We start from the raw sequence: 15,564 nt of genomic DNA, 5'->3' as shown, positions 1-15,564 counted from the left end.
AAAAATACCATGTGGCCCTTTTCTGCTGCATTACTTGCTTGGAGAGGAACAGATCTGAAGGAAGGCACAGTCTGGGCACAGCCTCCCCTTTGCACATGTCGCTGGCACGTGATATGAGCCTCCCCTCATTTGGCTGTGTGAGAGGAAGAGTTGTATATAAAGAGCCCTTTACATACTGTATTACAAAAAGCCCTGGTGTGTTTCTATGGACTAGTTAGGCTGCTTATTTAAAAGCAGAAAAGGGAATCCAAAAGGGTTTTGAAGGAGTTGCTACTCAATGTGGTTCAACTTGTGCCGACACAGGGAATCTACAGAAATCAGTCCTGTATGTGCAAACAAGCTCTTATGCACTGGGATTCCTTGTATCTTGCATGGTGCAGCCTGTTTCAGTCAGTAGTTTTTGAGCTACAGTTTTAGCTGAAATCCTTCACTGAGAATACTTAGAATCATAGAATCACTCAGGTTGGAAAAGGCCTTAAAGATCATCGAGGCCAACCACAAGCTAACCATACTACCCTAACTAACAGCCCTCTGCTAAATCATGTCCCTGAACACCACATCCAAACAGCTTTGAAACACCTCCAGGGACGGTGACTCAACCACCTCCCTGGGGAACCTATTCCAGTGCTTAACAATCTTTCTGTAAAGAAGTGTTTCCTGACATCCAACCTAAACTTACCCCGGTGCAACTTGAGGCCATTTCCCCTCATCCTGTCACCTGTCACCAGTGAGAAGAGACCAATCCCACTCTCGCTGCAATCACCTTTCAGGTATTGGAAGAGAGCAACAAGGTCTCCCCTCAGCCTCCTTTTCCCCAGACTGAACAGCCCGTGTTCCTTCAGTCTCTCCTCACAGGACATATTCTCCATGCCCTTCACAAGCCTTGTTGGCCTTCTTTGGACCTGCTCCAGCACACCAGTGTCTTTTCTGTATTGAGGTGCCCAGAACACAATACTCGAGGTGAGGCCTCACCAGTGCTGAGTACAGGGGCAGGATGACTTCCCTAGTCCTGCTCACCACACCATTCCTGATACAAGCCATTGGCCTTCTTGGCCACTTGGGCACACTGTTGGCTCATATTCAGACAACTGTCCATTAGTACACCAAGGTTCTTTTCCATCAGGCAGCTTTCCTCTCCAAGCCTGTAGGGTTGCCTGGGGTTGTTGTGACCAAAAAGCAGGACCTAACACTTGGCCCTATTGAAACTCATGAAGTTTACCTTGGCCCATTGATCCAGTCTATCCAGGTCCTCCTGTAGTGCCCTTCTCCCCTCAGGCAGATCAACACTCCCTCCCAACTTGGCATCGTCTGCAAACTTACTGAGGGTGCACTCAATCCCCTCATCAAGATCATTAATAAAGAAGCTAAATAGAAGAGGCACCAGCACTGAGCCCTGGGGGACACCACTCTTGACCGGCAGCCAACTGGATTTAACTCCACTGACCACAACTCTTTGGGCCCAGCCATCAAGCCAGTGTTTCACTTCTTTTGTTTTCCTTGACATTGTGTAAAGAAAAGGAAAACATCTTTCACCAGCTTGGGAAAACAGTGTTCTTTAGTCTTTCTTCCAAGAATACACAAGCCCATTTTACCCTATCTCGCATGCTGTGCCTTTTAAATCTTTTATCACTTTCCTTACTCCATCCAGAGTCTTGTTTACAGCTTTCCAACGTGGTTCATAGTGTTTGAGTGAAAGCCTTCCCAGCCGTGCAGAGTCCTCTAATTCTGAGGTATCCCACTTTGTTTTCAAAACAGTTAATAGAAAAATCATTAACTAGATATGTGTCCAGAAGACACCAGCCCCAAGTGACAAGCCCTAGCAGCTGAGCAGCAGAGGCAGCAAGCAACAATTTGAAATGGGCTTTTGCTGCAGTTCTGTATGTATTTATAGCAGTTATATTTCCATTCCATTTTTTAGGTTTCTTGTATCATATGGGACTGTGTCAATAGCCAAACCAATTCAACCCTCTTCCCCCCTCAAAAAAATAACACAAACAATCCTCATTTTATCACATTCACAACTTCCCTGTTAATCACCAAGATTATTAAATAGAGAAATTAGATTGATTTTACATGATTTGTTTGTGGCAGGTCCATGCTAGGTGAACTTTTAAGTACTTTGTTCTCAGACTGTTTCCTGATTATTTAATAAGTTATTCTAGTGAGCTTTTTGGTTATTAGTTATACCATCTGACTTATAATTTACTGACCCCATTTCCTCAGACACTTGGTCTTCTCAAATGCTCCTAGGCCGTCCCCTTCTCTCCATGAGCTGAACAATGATCAGTGGTGATCTCAAGTTGCTTCTACTATGGCCTGGTGGCTCTTAGAAGTAAGTTTCATCAGGACCCACCACACATCTAAAATATATTTCAACCCCCCCTTTTTTTTCCTGCTCTGAACAGTCATGCTACCATTCTTCACTCATGATTTAGACCTATTGGAGTTATTGTCATACCTGTGCATTTACTTTTTGTGGGCTTTTTCTGCATTATTCAGTATCTGCAATTTTCTTTGTTGTATTTTAATTTCTATTGCTTTTATCAAACTTCTTTAGTCATCTTCTATGTCCCATGACAATTGAAACTGATTTCATGCCTTGCCATATTTGATTCTGTTTTCTGCAGGCTGACGCTGTTTGTTTGATTTTTATTTTCAGCTATTATGTCTTTTTTTTTTCTATTAGTGCACATTCCTTTGCTGGTGCCCTTGAGTTCTCTTCCTTGTTTTTAGCAGGTAGACTCCTCCCATTCTCCAGCAGTTACTCTCCATGGGATACTTACTCACCAGTAACAGAGGAAATCAAAAGCTTTCTGTAAATAGTGTTTGTACAGCTCATCATCTCTTCCTGCCAGCACACATCGGCTCTGGCCTCACCTGCACCTGCAGCTGGTGGGATGAACTGGCACCTTCAGCTTGACTCCTCCAAATCTGTAATGCTAGCACACCTAGCACTGGCATTTTTGCACACATGGACACATATATAGATATACGAGGTGGAGTAAACCTTAATAATTTTTCACAGTATCTCAGATTTTGGCTATGAGAGAAGGTGTGATATTGGCTTGACAGCTCTGCTTAGCAAATGGCTGATGTGTTTCCCTCAGAAGGGATTTGCCATATCTCAAATCCTCCATTTCTGTGTGCAGCTTGGCAGGGGTGAGCCTCCCAGCTGAAGGACCATCCTGTTCTCATCCCAAAACTACTGTTGAGGAATGCATACTTCCTGATGTCAGCAGATGCAAGTCCAGTTGCTGTGTTTTTCTCCATTGAGGACAGCTCTTTCTTCCCGTTGGCATGCCATGCATGGCAGCATGTCTTTGGCTGGGAGCGAGGAACGTACTACCTGTCTGTCAATGAAACCAGTGAAGAAAAAGTTGTACTGCAGACATCACAGAACTGAAGAGATGGTGCACCAATGTTAGTCAATAGTCATACTTCTGATGTAAGACATGATATCAGTCCTATAGGATATATCTATTACAACTACTGACAAACACCTGCATGGAAAAGCAATGGTGCTTTGGAACTGAAAGAACATGTAGTTTGGAGTGCTGCATGAAAGACAAGGGTACAGCATGTAAGCTGTTAAGTGAGCTGTGACTTCAGAGTTAGGTCTTATTTGCCTGCTATTACTACTCCACAGATGCAGAAAAAATAAAAAGAAAAGATGAATTGCTACCATAATCTTCTGTAGTAATGAAATACCACTTCATTAAGGTCGAGACAAGTCGTCTAGTAGGAAGATGGGAAGGCTGACTCGAGCCATTGACTATGACATTTAGTTAGCCTGCAGTATCAAATGGAGCCAAGTTAGAGTGCAGCTTGATGTGACATCTGCATTTGTCTTCCTATCTTTGATTACAGATGTATTATTTCTAGGAGCTGGCATGCTGTTTGAGAAGTGTTATTCCATGTGGAGTATACAGCACTAACTTCAAGTTGACTGGGCACCTCAAAATGCTGACTTGGGAGGCTGCCTTATGTAAATAATGAATACACTCTTTAAGATGCATGGTCAGTCTGACACATTGGTAGAAACATCCTTGTGGAAATGGGTTTAATATTAAAGAAAATTGAAGTAAAGTGTATAGCAGGTAAATCACTTTAGAAAGGACTCTATCTTATGTTAGAAACATTTTTAAATATGCAGACACATTTTTCTCAGCCCTGAGAAGTACAGCAGCGCACAGGTTGCAGATCTCACAATGAATCTGCAAGTTAACTAGTTTAATTGCAAAACCTGATTAGTTAGGATTAATTTTTACATAGTGGAGCTACATGTATTTCATCATCTGCAGCTCTCAGTAGGATCTGAAGTTGGAGCAAGAATCAAAAACCATAAATGCCAAGGAGGATAAGAAGACAATGATGTAATATTTATAAAATCTCTGCAAAGAAGACAGACCCACATTTATAATTAGCCAAAAGAACACTGTGTTGTGGGAATTATAAGGGACAAGGTTGAGAAGGGAAGAGAAAAATAGATGCAAAATGGATCTGAAAAAGAATTTGGATTGCTGGGACGTAAGTACCTGCAAATTAGCAACTATAGTCATTGACTGTCATAACTGGGCAGCCAAGAAACAGCTGGCAGCAGGAACTGAAGCAAGAGGTTCTGCCTATAACAAAGAAAAAAAGTATTTTGTCAGCACAGAACGTAAGCTATTTCTGGTAATTGGTGCAATTATCACTACCTTTCCCTACTTTCCCTGCAGAAAGACTCAGATGTCACTGGTTATGGTCAGGCAGGTCTGAACATGTGAAACTTTTATTCCCACTATTATGAACTATATTGAGCAAACTCTGGCCCTGTCACGGTCTGTTGGTATAAGTATAGAAACTCCAACCAAACAGACTACTCCTATGCCTTTCCATACGTGAGCTTATGGTAAAGTTATTGCTTAAGCCCAATTTCCTCCTGGCGGTTTTTATCCCTGTAAGCCAAGCAGTTGTAGACAAAGGCTGCATCCCACACTGGCAGCGCTCAGTGCATGTGGTGCATGCTGAAAGCAACAGAGCTGCAGGGCAGCAGGAGGATGTAGCTTCTCTGGGATGAGTCCTAAATTAGTCACACACAATAAAGCAGCCAGAACTATGGCTGGAATTATTTGATCCGACTTCATGCTGTATTCACCTCCAGTATTTTTGGCTGTTTTTATCTGATCTTTTACTATTGTGAAGGCTAAGTTGACATTAAGTGTTTTAAGATTTATTTTCCTGGGCTAAAGAACATCTCTCCAGTTTATTTATTTAACAGTGCTTCAAAGGAGACCATTTCAGGCTCTATTTTTAAATATAAGCATGTATTGGAAGGCTGCTTAGAATCAGCCAGGTTTTGCAACATAGGTCCATATCAGATCCTTATAAGGAAGATGATTGCCCTGCTGTTTCTAATATCACAGTGCTGCATTGCTGGTATCCTTCAAGCAATTATTGCTTGTGTTTGAGGAGGAAGGGTTGAGGAGTGCTTGTTCAGTCAGGTGCACTCTGTACTGTATATTGCAAAATCATGTCAGCTGGGGTAAGAGGACTGCTTTTTGCAACACCACATTGCAATATTCTCCTCCTTCACTCAGGCAGGAGAATCTTTTTTTACAGTTAAATGCCATATACATGTCATATGTGGTTTCACTGCTGTAATTGTCATCTCCAATGGAGCAGAGCAGGCAAAACTGGCAGCACTCACCTGGCAGGCCACGCCTCCCAAAGAGGTGAACTGGGCTGCAAAAGCAGAGACTGTGGAGTACTCCAGCTGGATTTAAAAATAAAAGGTAGAAATAGTTTTCTAAGGAAGGAGAATTGATGATGTGACATCATGAACAGCACGGCTGAGGTTGTGAGGGAGGTATCACATCTTGCAAACCATGTGCTGAAACATGCGTATTTCATGAGGAGAACCAGAGACAGGTTTTCTCTCCAGCTTTCTGTGACTACCTCGAGGAGTTTTATCCAATAAAAATGTCTCCAAACGTCCAAGGAGACTGAGATCAAGTGTCTGCTCTTTGGCAGAAACTGAAGGGATCGAAGTTCAGATGCACTGTTAATTAATGACAGTCATTTTAGCTGTATAACCCTCTCCTCAGAAATCACAGGTCACTACTGAACTGAACAAATATAAATTCAGTAGAACATGATAAAAAGACGGATTCTGAGTATTCTTCACCACAAATAAAGTACTGCCTACTGTTTATATATGCTGTATCTCAGCTCCTCCCATTTGAGGCTGGGCATTGGCTGGGAGGAGGGGGGGGATGTCAGTCTTGGTGGATCAGAACAGTTCTGTGCTTCTCACTGCTTCCTGTCCTTCTTCTGCTAAAGAGCAACTCACTTAGAAAGCCTTGAATACTAATATTATAGAATCATACAAACATTAAGGTTGGAAAAGACCACTAAGATCATCAAGTCCAATTTCCAAGCCATCGAAAACATAAAAACCGTTTAATGCCAATGCAACTGCCTGGATATATAAAAGCAGATGAATACTCTTGAATCAGAAAGCTATGATTACACCTGGGCTGTCTTTGGTTTAAATGCTGTATCCACAGTGGTGTTAAATCTGCTTCAGGTAGAGCCAATTTTTGGCTCAGTGGGCTGAGATTTTTCCACTTGCTGGTGACTGGTGAGAGCATGACAGTATCTGGGATGCTGCTGACTTACGAGAGAAAGTCAAAGGTTGTCTCTGACGGAATTGGTGATGCTAACCCAGATGGGGGCCCTGAAATCACCTTTGGCCTATTTCTTTAACAGGCTAAAAAAGGGGGGGAGATTTCAGTGGGCTACAGTGGATAAACAAACCGTGGGCATGCAAGATGAGTAACTTGAAGGTAAACATACCAAAGTCCTTTCCAAAGCTGCTGGGATCAAAGTGAAATAAACGATAGATCCTGGTGGACTTCTACAAGGTCACTCAGGACTCAACAGGGAGTCATTTAGGTTCATACAAAGTCCAGCAGAAAAAAATGTCACTGGTGCAAATGGGCTTGCTTTTAAGAAAACAGACACGTAGACTCACGTGCCCATATGTGGCTAAGTAGAAGGGAGATGGGTGGCCAAAGTCTGTGGTATAGGTCTTTCTCACATCAGAAAACATTGAAATACTGTGACTTCACGAAAGTCAGAGGTCCTCTTTTATATGAGTATTGATCTTCCTAATAAACACTAATATTGAGCGGTAAGGCTACAGTTCAGATCTCAAGGACTTAAAAGGATATCCTTATTTATTTATTTTACACTGAGAGCCTTATAACATAAACATGAGAGCCCATGCCCCAAAGCTGTGCAATTCCTGGCTGCTCCAAGCCTGTACACCAAGCTACAGGCTTCATGCCTGGAGTGGAGCACAGGGCCTGCTCCGTGTGCCAAGCTTTGTCATTTGGGTAATGAGGAGGGGAAGAATTAGCCATGCAGGAGTGTGGAAGTTCAACATAACCCTAACAGCAGGAAATCTGGAACATTGGAGTGCCCTTATCATGCCAGCAGCCTGTGACTTGGCTGCTTTCTGCCCAGAGTGCCCTTTCTGAAGGCTGTGCAGAAGTCAGTTTTTCCAACCTGCACAGCACAGCTGCTAATTTTCTTCACAAAACTTAGGAGGAGACAGCGTGAACATCATCACTCACCATGTGGAAACCTTGTGGTTCCAGTGCTTGCCAAAGGTACTGCTGTGCAGGGAGCCCCACCAGCTCCTTCCTCAGACTGATGTTGGCCAAACCCACACACCTCACCTCCCGGGAACACGGCAGAGGCTTCCATCTATACAGGCTCTTTCAGACTTTTTGGGCTAAAACAGGGACTGTCACCCCACATCAGGGCACTCTGATGGGATCAATACATATTCTGCCACTTCACACTTCAGGGAAGCTGTTTGTCACAGTGGTGGAACAGCTCTCACTAGACAGTGTTTGGGACTATTTGAAAATGTTAGAATTTACTAAAAATGGGGAAATGATAACATTTACCCATCTTGGGGCTGTGTGCATTTGTACATGTGCAAGTGTTACAGTGGTGGTGGTGTTCTGCCTGAAGAAGCTCCTTGCACTGTCACTATGTGTTATTATGAACAGCTGCATTTGTCACTGACAATTTATTTCCCTTCTTCACCTTTTTTTTTTTTTTTTCCTTTCTCAATACCTGGGATATTACAATTAGGATCTTGCAGCCAACCTATCCATATGTCTTGGGATACCTCATGGATGTGCAGAAGCTGCATGGAGACCCTCAGTTCGTGAGTCATCACTTGGCTCCAAGTATTGGGAATTTAAGAGTTGAAGCTTTTGTGATCTATTTTGTCACTCTCTCTAAGACAGCTTCATTCTAATCGGAGAGCTTATTCAAGATTTAAGCCTTTTTCACCTCTTTGTACAGGGAGGTCTTATTCCTGCTGGTAATATATTTATTTGAGGCCCTCTGGTGGTTCTCCTATGCATTAACCTGTAACAATCAGTACAAGGCTTCTGACTCCAGGGGGAGGCGGTGACAGACGCTGGGGGTGACATCCCTGCTGCGTCCCATTTGGTTGTGTTGCTCAGGTAATAACGGTGGAGATTCATACTTGAAGTCCACTGGCATGTATAGGCCAAATGCTAAGGAAATACACACCTTCACTTCACCCTTGACACTGACTCACAGCTGAAGAAGCAGTCAGCCTCAATGGATGAGTAAAACAAATAACTGATTATTGCAGAGTTTACAATAAGCAGAAAGAATAAGCCCAGATAACAGCACAATAATCAGAAAGCCTGAATAAATGCACTGGAAATCACAGAGTCTTTGTCTGCATGTCTTAACAAGGAGGCTAGCATTAGAATTCAAGCCCACTTTTTCTGCAGTAGAAAGGTGTGAAGTTTTGTGACCATGGCTGCTTTTACTGTTGAGGGCAGAACATGAAAAATAGGAAGAATCAATGAGACAGAAGTGTGCCAAGCCAGCACAACATGCAGCCTCACCACAGGCTGTGTGACTCACCAGCCTTGTTATAGACTAATTTCCCCAAAAAAGAATGGAATTGGGCTCAGGCCAGCTTTGGATAGTGAGAAAACATCCAGTGAGAGCACTACAAGGAGCTCTCCTGTCCAGTTGGATGAACGGATAGAATCCAATTCTTCTGCCTTGCATCTGGAAAATGGGTAGGCAGCACTATCAGCGGCCAGTGCACTGCAAGCAATCTGTGGTCAACCTGAATAGACAAAAATTCGTGTCTTCTGTTCTGCTCCATAGCTGTTAGCAAAAAATCTGTGCTTGTGATTTTCAGAAATTAGCTTTTATTATTACTACCTGCTATTTACTGCTCTTACAGTCTGATGCCCTCAGCCTGCAGTTGTGCTGTCTGTGAATGAGATGCTACTCAGATAGGAGTGACTTTTAACCATGTCCTCTGCACAGCTGTGTGTGACAAACACTGGTTAAGCTTGGGTTGCTCCTGACCCTGAATATGTTAAAGGAGGAATTAGAAGGGGAGAGGGAGGCGAGAGGAATACTTTCTTTTTTTTTTTTTCTTTTTTTTTTTTTTTCTATCAGTCTTCCCATTTCAATGATAAGGGCTCTCCAGAAAAGCCTGCCTTTAAGGTGCAGCAGTCATTGTCCTGCCTCCCAGGAGACGCTCTACAAGCCATCGTATGGACCTTTCAGGGGAAAAGCTTGATAAAGGAAAGGAGGAAGGATCTATGGAAGGCACAAAGGCATGTGGAAGAGGATGGAGACATACAGATGTCTTAGTGGTGAAGGACCACGAGGAGTAAAGGCACAGAAAGGGTCACTTCTGTTAGGGACAGAGAAAAGAAGTGATAGAAGTAGGAGGAGGACAGGAGCAGCTGGCAGGAGAACAGAGGCATCTGGCTACCCACGGGCACAGCAAAAATGCTGTGCCATGTATATGAAGTCCAAGTTCCCTTGGTTATGCTTACTTGGACATGGATTGCATGCAGTTTTTCCATGTCTGGTACCAAATGCAGTTCCTGATCTGGACTCACCACTTCTGTAATCTGCTGCTGGATATCACAGAGGGGAAGAGAATTCTAATGGTGGTAATATCAGGGAGGCAGGCCCAGCTCCTCCCAGGAGGACAGGCTGGCTTTGCTTTGCAGTCACCTGTAAGCTCAGCAAGAATAGGCTATTCTGGCTGCTTGCCAGAAGAACCGTGCCACAGGAAGTCTCTGAGAGGAGATCCATGTCAGGCAGCTTGTATGAATGCTTGCATTTGTCTGGCAGTGAGACTCCAAATATGCCTGGTGGCTGAACTGTCTGCTGGTGGAGGGTTGGATTACTTGTTGCTTCCCAAATCAGAGGCTTGAGAATTCAGGCTGCACAGAGGTAACAGCTCCAGACTGACTTGGAAAGGTAAAGATGTGCCTTTACTATCACCACACCTGACATTCAAGCATGGACAGTGCTTGGGGACTGGAAAGACATCATGCAAAACCAAGCGGGATCCCTTTTACTCTCTCTCTCTCTTTTTTTTTTTTATTATTTTATAAAGGAAGGAAAACATAGGCATGCCAAGCCAAAACGACAGAGTACAGACAGGTGAGCACTGAGGCATCTCCCCACAGCCAGCCCTCATCCTGCTTCAGCTCAGCCTTCTGGCCAGTCCCAGCACACTGCCCACCCTCTCACCCGCTCACAGCTTTTTGCAGTCTGTTTGTGTGGCTTCACAATACTGTCATCTTGTGGGAGCAGCAGCTGAAGCCAGCAGTATAGCAGCACAGCAGCACTGGAAACAGTGCAGAGAGAAAGGGGAGCAAAGAGCTTGTTTGAAACAGTTGTGTGTAACAGTATAGAAAGTCCAAAGATCGTCAATCTGCTATAAAAATATTACACTTCATAAAACCATGTACTATAAAAAAATCTATTTGGAAATGCTGGTAAACATAATAAATATCTGTACACCAGCTGCCCTTCTCATACAGGAAACGTAGAAAGCACAAGCTTCAGAAGTTACTGTAAACATGAATGTGGAGCCTGTAAACAAAATGCTAAATCATGGTCCATGTTTTGTCAGTTTTGCCTGGTACTGCCCAGGTACCCCCTGCACACCTTGTTACCCAGTGGTCCCACTTCACCATCAGGATACTGCTCTCAGCTGGCCTCAGATCTCACCTGAGCTGCCTACAGAACAAGGTACCAATACAACAGTAAGGAGGGGCAAGGTTTGGCTACAAACAATCAGAAACAATCTTTTAGTAACTAGTCTTCAATTTCTGCACTTCCAAAGGCCTGCTTTCAATTTTCCCTTTCAAAATTCCACTTCATCCAAAAAAGCATGCATTTTCCCCATTTGCCTTTTCCCCATTTTCTCTAAACATTATGAGCATCACATCCATTTAGGTGACACTTTCTGCACAAGCAGAATCTACAGCTGTATGTACCTAGGCAAGAATTGTGGTTATACAGTTGAACACTGACCACCATGGTTAACACAGCACAGGGTGATGCAGAACACCCCATTCTTACATTCTGAACTTCAGGCTGCAGAACATTTACCCATGCCAGCCAACATTTGCATGCACAGTCAGATGCCTCGTTAGCTGTCTGTCCTGAGCACCTTGTCATTCACGTGCATGCAGGAACGCAAGGTCTAGCCTTTCCAATCTCATAGATAGCTTGTAGCTAAAATTTGGCTCTGGGAACTAGTGGGACTTTATTTGTTCTGTAGCATTCTCATTCTGCACAGGCTTCTACCCACTGTTCGCCTAAATGCTGAGGATTTTGGTTACATACAAATTTATTGTCTTCACTTTCTGAGTAACATTACTCAAGTTTTTCACTTTCAGAACTTTCCTTGTACCTGCTGTGGGGGCAGCTGTGGTGGGACCAGAGCAGGGAGCACATACTTCTACAGGGTTTGGATGTGTGCTTCAAATGGACAGATGGAAATGGGCTTGCACATTTTCCTTTGTTACAAATTGTACTAAAGCATCTTATCAGCATTATTTTAAGCCTTTTTATTTTAATCTAAAGGATATCTAAGCTTGTTGGCCTAATTGTGCATCTTTTAGGATTTAGACGCCAGGATCTCCCTTGGCTCTTGCTTAAAGGAGCAGTCCACAGATGTTCTCCAAGGGAATTTTGCTCCCGATTGTTTGCTTTGGCAAATTTTGCTACAAAATTCCATAGATACAGCTTCAACAGACCTGAATGAAAATCATTTTTGTGTGGCAGCTGAGATACCTCTTTTCTGTTACAGTAATCTGCTTTGCCTTCCATGTTTGTCTGCCTTCGTCCTGTCAGGGATCACTCTACAAAATCAGGAATTTCCTCTGTGAAAACTGATGATTTCACAATAAACCTCGGGATTTCTTCTTTAAAATCTCCACAGTGGCAAAAATACACACAGTCAGCACCATCTCCCCACAGCACATCATCTGAAAGCATATACCTTCTGGTTACTGGCATTTTACACAAACTTGTGGCACACTTCTTGAAGTCAGGATTTGCCTCCCTCCTCTGCATGCACAACCTGGTGTGGGTAAGCTGCTTGTTTACAAAGCCCACTGCCTGCACTCACCTCAGTGGAGGGCCCTACTGCCCCATGCCAGTACATATCACAGCAGAGTTGGTGCCTTGGTGTCTTGCTGCCATTCCCTGCCTGCTCAGATGCCAAACACTTGCTTTGCTGACTATGCTGACATCCTCACTTGGATAAGCTGGGACTGCATGTTTTTGATACGCACACACATGCATACATCTGGACACAATGGCAACAAAATCTTGATAATCAAATACCACTATGTGTAATTTATGGACTTATAAATGAAAATAATTAATGAGCATCAACACGTAGCATTGTGTACACAGCCCCAACCTTGTATGGTTAATAGGGTGATAGCTGGTGGGCTAGAAAGAGCTCAGCCAGAAAGAGATTCAAACTATTGAACTCCTGGAAGAGCAGCATCCTGTAAGCTTGGCTTACAACATAATCAGATGGAAAAAAAAAAAGCTTGAAAAATTAAGACTGAGTACATCAAGAAGGGACCAGACTGTTTCCAGTGACTGTGAGGAGAATCCAAACTGAACCAATGAAGGATGCCAGGAAATTTCTAGTGAAGACAAAAACTGTCCCTAGTATTTACAGCACTCTTTCCGCCCATGTACAATGACACATTAAAAAGACATTTTGTTGAAACAATTCCAATCAACTGGGACACCAGAAAATCCAGCCCCCCCTCCAGATGCCCTCAGCATCTCCATGCCACCTTGCCTTCCTGCAGACAGAAGTCACATCCAGGGACTTGGCTGGAGCATCTCTGCATCAGCCAGGACATCTCTGACAGCAGAAATGTATGAGACTTAATTAATTTTTAACGAGAAGAAAAGTGTAAAAGTAGCAAATAGCTGATATTGAGCACAGCTTAGCCAGAGTAGAGAATTAAGCAAATTATTCTCTGCTGCTTTGTAAATAAACATAGCCACACCTGTGCATGTTCCCACATAGCAATTCAAGCCAATTCGTCCTCTGTGTGAAGTTTCACAGCATTGTTTATTCTAGAAAAGAGAAGGCCTTCAAGAAGAGCTGCTTTGCAGCATTCCTGTGTGCACAGCACATAAACCTGGACATTAAATATTGGTTTAAATTATTAAGAATAAATTTAAATTTAAAAATAGACTAATGCAAACAAACAAAGTTCAGTTAACACTGGAACACAGATAGTTTTAGGAAGCATATTGCTATAGCAAACGCAAATCCTCTCCCCCTGGACACTGATGCCATGACCTGGTAATTTCACATGGTACCATAGTGCACCACTATCCAGCCAGGCAATTGCCACCTCTAGCACACAAAGCTCCATGTTCACGTTTTTTGTTTTTGTTGTTTTTTGTTTTCCTCCCTTCAAAATAGACAAAAACTCAATATAGCACATTAGCTTCTCCCCACAAAGCATCTTAGGTGACAAAATTCACTCAGAAAACAAAACAAAAGCATTACAAGGAAGAATCCTGGGCAGCTCGTGATCACCATATGCCACGATGGGTAAGAAAAACAATAAAAAAGGTAGCTCAGGGAATGAGGAAAAAGGTCCACTTTGCTGAGACCTTCTCAACCAAGTTTTATTTCCCTGAACCTGAAAAATCCAGGCAGTAGGGTACAGATTTTTTTTTATATATATATAAATATACATGTATATATATTTATATAAATATAAAAGCACAGCATCCTCCTGTTTCTCCTCCTGATTTATTATTGTTAAAGCTTGTGACAGAGTTGGCTGGGCCCTTCAGAAATGGGCACTCCCCACTGGTGGCAGTGGCCTTGCCTGCAGCCAGAGGCAGACAGCCTCCTTGTGAGCTGAGACCAGACAGACAGCTTTGTCACCTCTCATCCATAGGCTCCTATTCCACTACTTTAGACAAATGCTTTCCCACAGTCCCATGGGACTCAATAGTCCCCTTGGAGGACTATGTTTCTCAGAGACTTTCTGCTCTCAGAGGACCAGATCTCTGTCAAAGTCAAGCTCACGGTGTGCACTTCTCCTCGAGCGCTGCTGACATTGTTCCAGACAGCGCAGGGGCAAAGTGCAAAAGATTTCTTGAAATCAGAAGGTGTTTCCACCACAGACAGCTTGCTCTCCTTCATACAGCATAGCATTAATTTCCAGTAAGGTATTATCCATGTGTTTCTGCAGCCTTCAGTCCTCCTGGAGTGAATGTAGACCAGTAGGCAACCAGCCGAGCACTTCATTGTGATGCTTGTGGGAACCGCTGAGAACATTCAAACCTGACTGCATCTTCATTACAAAAAGTGCTTTTCTTGAGAATAAAAAGTGAAAACTATGTTCCTGCAGAACATCTTAAAGACTCTTCTAGGGAGGGATGGATGGAGCATATCTACTTTATTTGGCTTTACTTCAGTAAAGAAACAGACAAACCAGAGGTACCGGCAAAATTGGCACATCTTTGTGAAGTTGTTAAACTCAGGATTCTGGCTGGAATGTAAAAGAAATGATGGAGGAACGGCAGACTTTCCCTTATGCTGGACTCCTGCTAGTTCCAGTGATTTCATGTGCAAGTTGTCCAAAAAAGTTCTACTAACCAAGTAAAGATGACTCTCTCAAATAATAAACTGTGGGTTTCCAAGGAGGCCTTGTGGGGGTACTGCTACAATCTGGTTGAGGTAAGTCTTTTCATGCCCCTCCGCTGAGCCAGATTGGAGGACAATACAGGCTCCAGCCTTGGTGCCTGAGGTGTTCGGTTTAAAGCAAAGTAAGTGGCTGCCATTGCACCCTGTACAATAGAAAAAAAGAGAAAACATTGAGCTAAAATTCATTTCTTAGATGCTTCTTCCCTCCCTTTCCCAGTCCAATCCCTTGGGTGCAGGCCCAATTTCTGTTAAATGATAACAATGATTGCTGGCTGGCAGACTGATGTAGTGCCTGATTCAAACCAGTGGGCAGCATTTCATAGACAGAGTTCACTGTAACACAGCTGAAAGTTAACAGTATCAAACAGATGATGAGTCAAAAAGCTTTACTTGTAGTACAGTGCCATATTAAATTTTGCCTCTGTGGCAAACTGTTTTCCCAATTCCTCTCCCCTTTTCCAGAATATTTACAAAAGTCCCAGCTCTTTCTG

The 15,564-nt window shown here is 43.2% G+C and overlaps 1 protein-coding gene across 3 annotated transcripts in view; it reads right to left on the bottom strand.

Moving 5' to 3' along the window:
- Nucleotides 1-13,455: 13,455 nt before the first annotated feature.
- RPS6KA2 (ribosomal protein S6 kinase A2) overlaps nt 13,456-15,564 on the bottom strand; it is a 155,968-nt gene continuing 153,859 nt past the window's right edge. For all 3 annotated transcript variants that reach the window (XM_090135532.1, XM_090135533.1, XM_090135534.1), the window contains exon 21: nt 13,456-15,216. In XM_090135532.1, coding sequence (XP_089991658.1) covers nt 15,091-15,216 — 126 coding nt within the window. In that variant the 3' untranslated portion in view covers nt 13,456-15,090. The remainder of the gene's footprint in view (nt 15,217-15,564) is intronic.

Source organism: Phasianus colchicus, chromosome 2, assembly GCF_987193195.1.
Source record: "Phasianus colchicus chromosome 2, bPhaCol1.hap1.1, whole genome shotgun sequence".
Classification (NCBI taxonomy): Eukaryota; Metazoa; Chordata; class Aves; order Galliformes; family Phasianidae; genus Phasianus; species Phasianus colchicus.
This window is presented reverse-complemented; position numbering and strand designations above follow the sequence as displayed.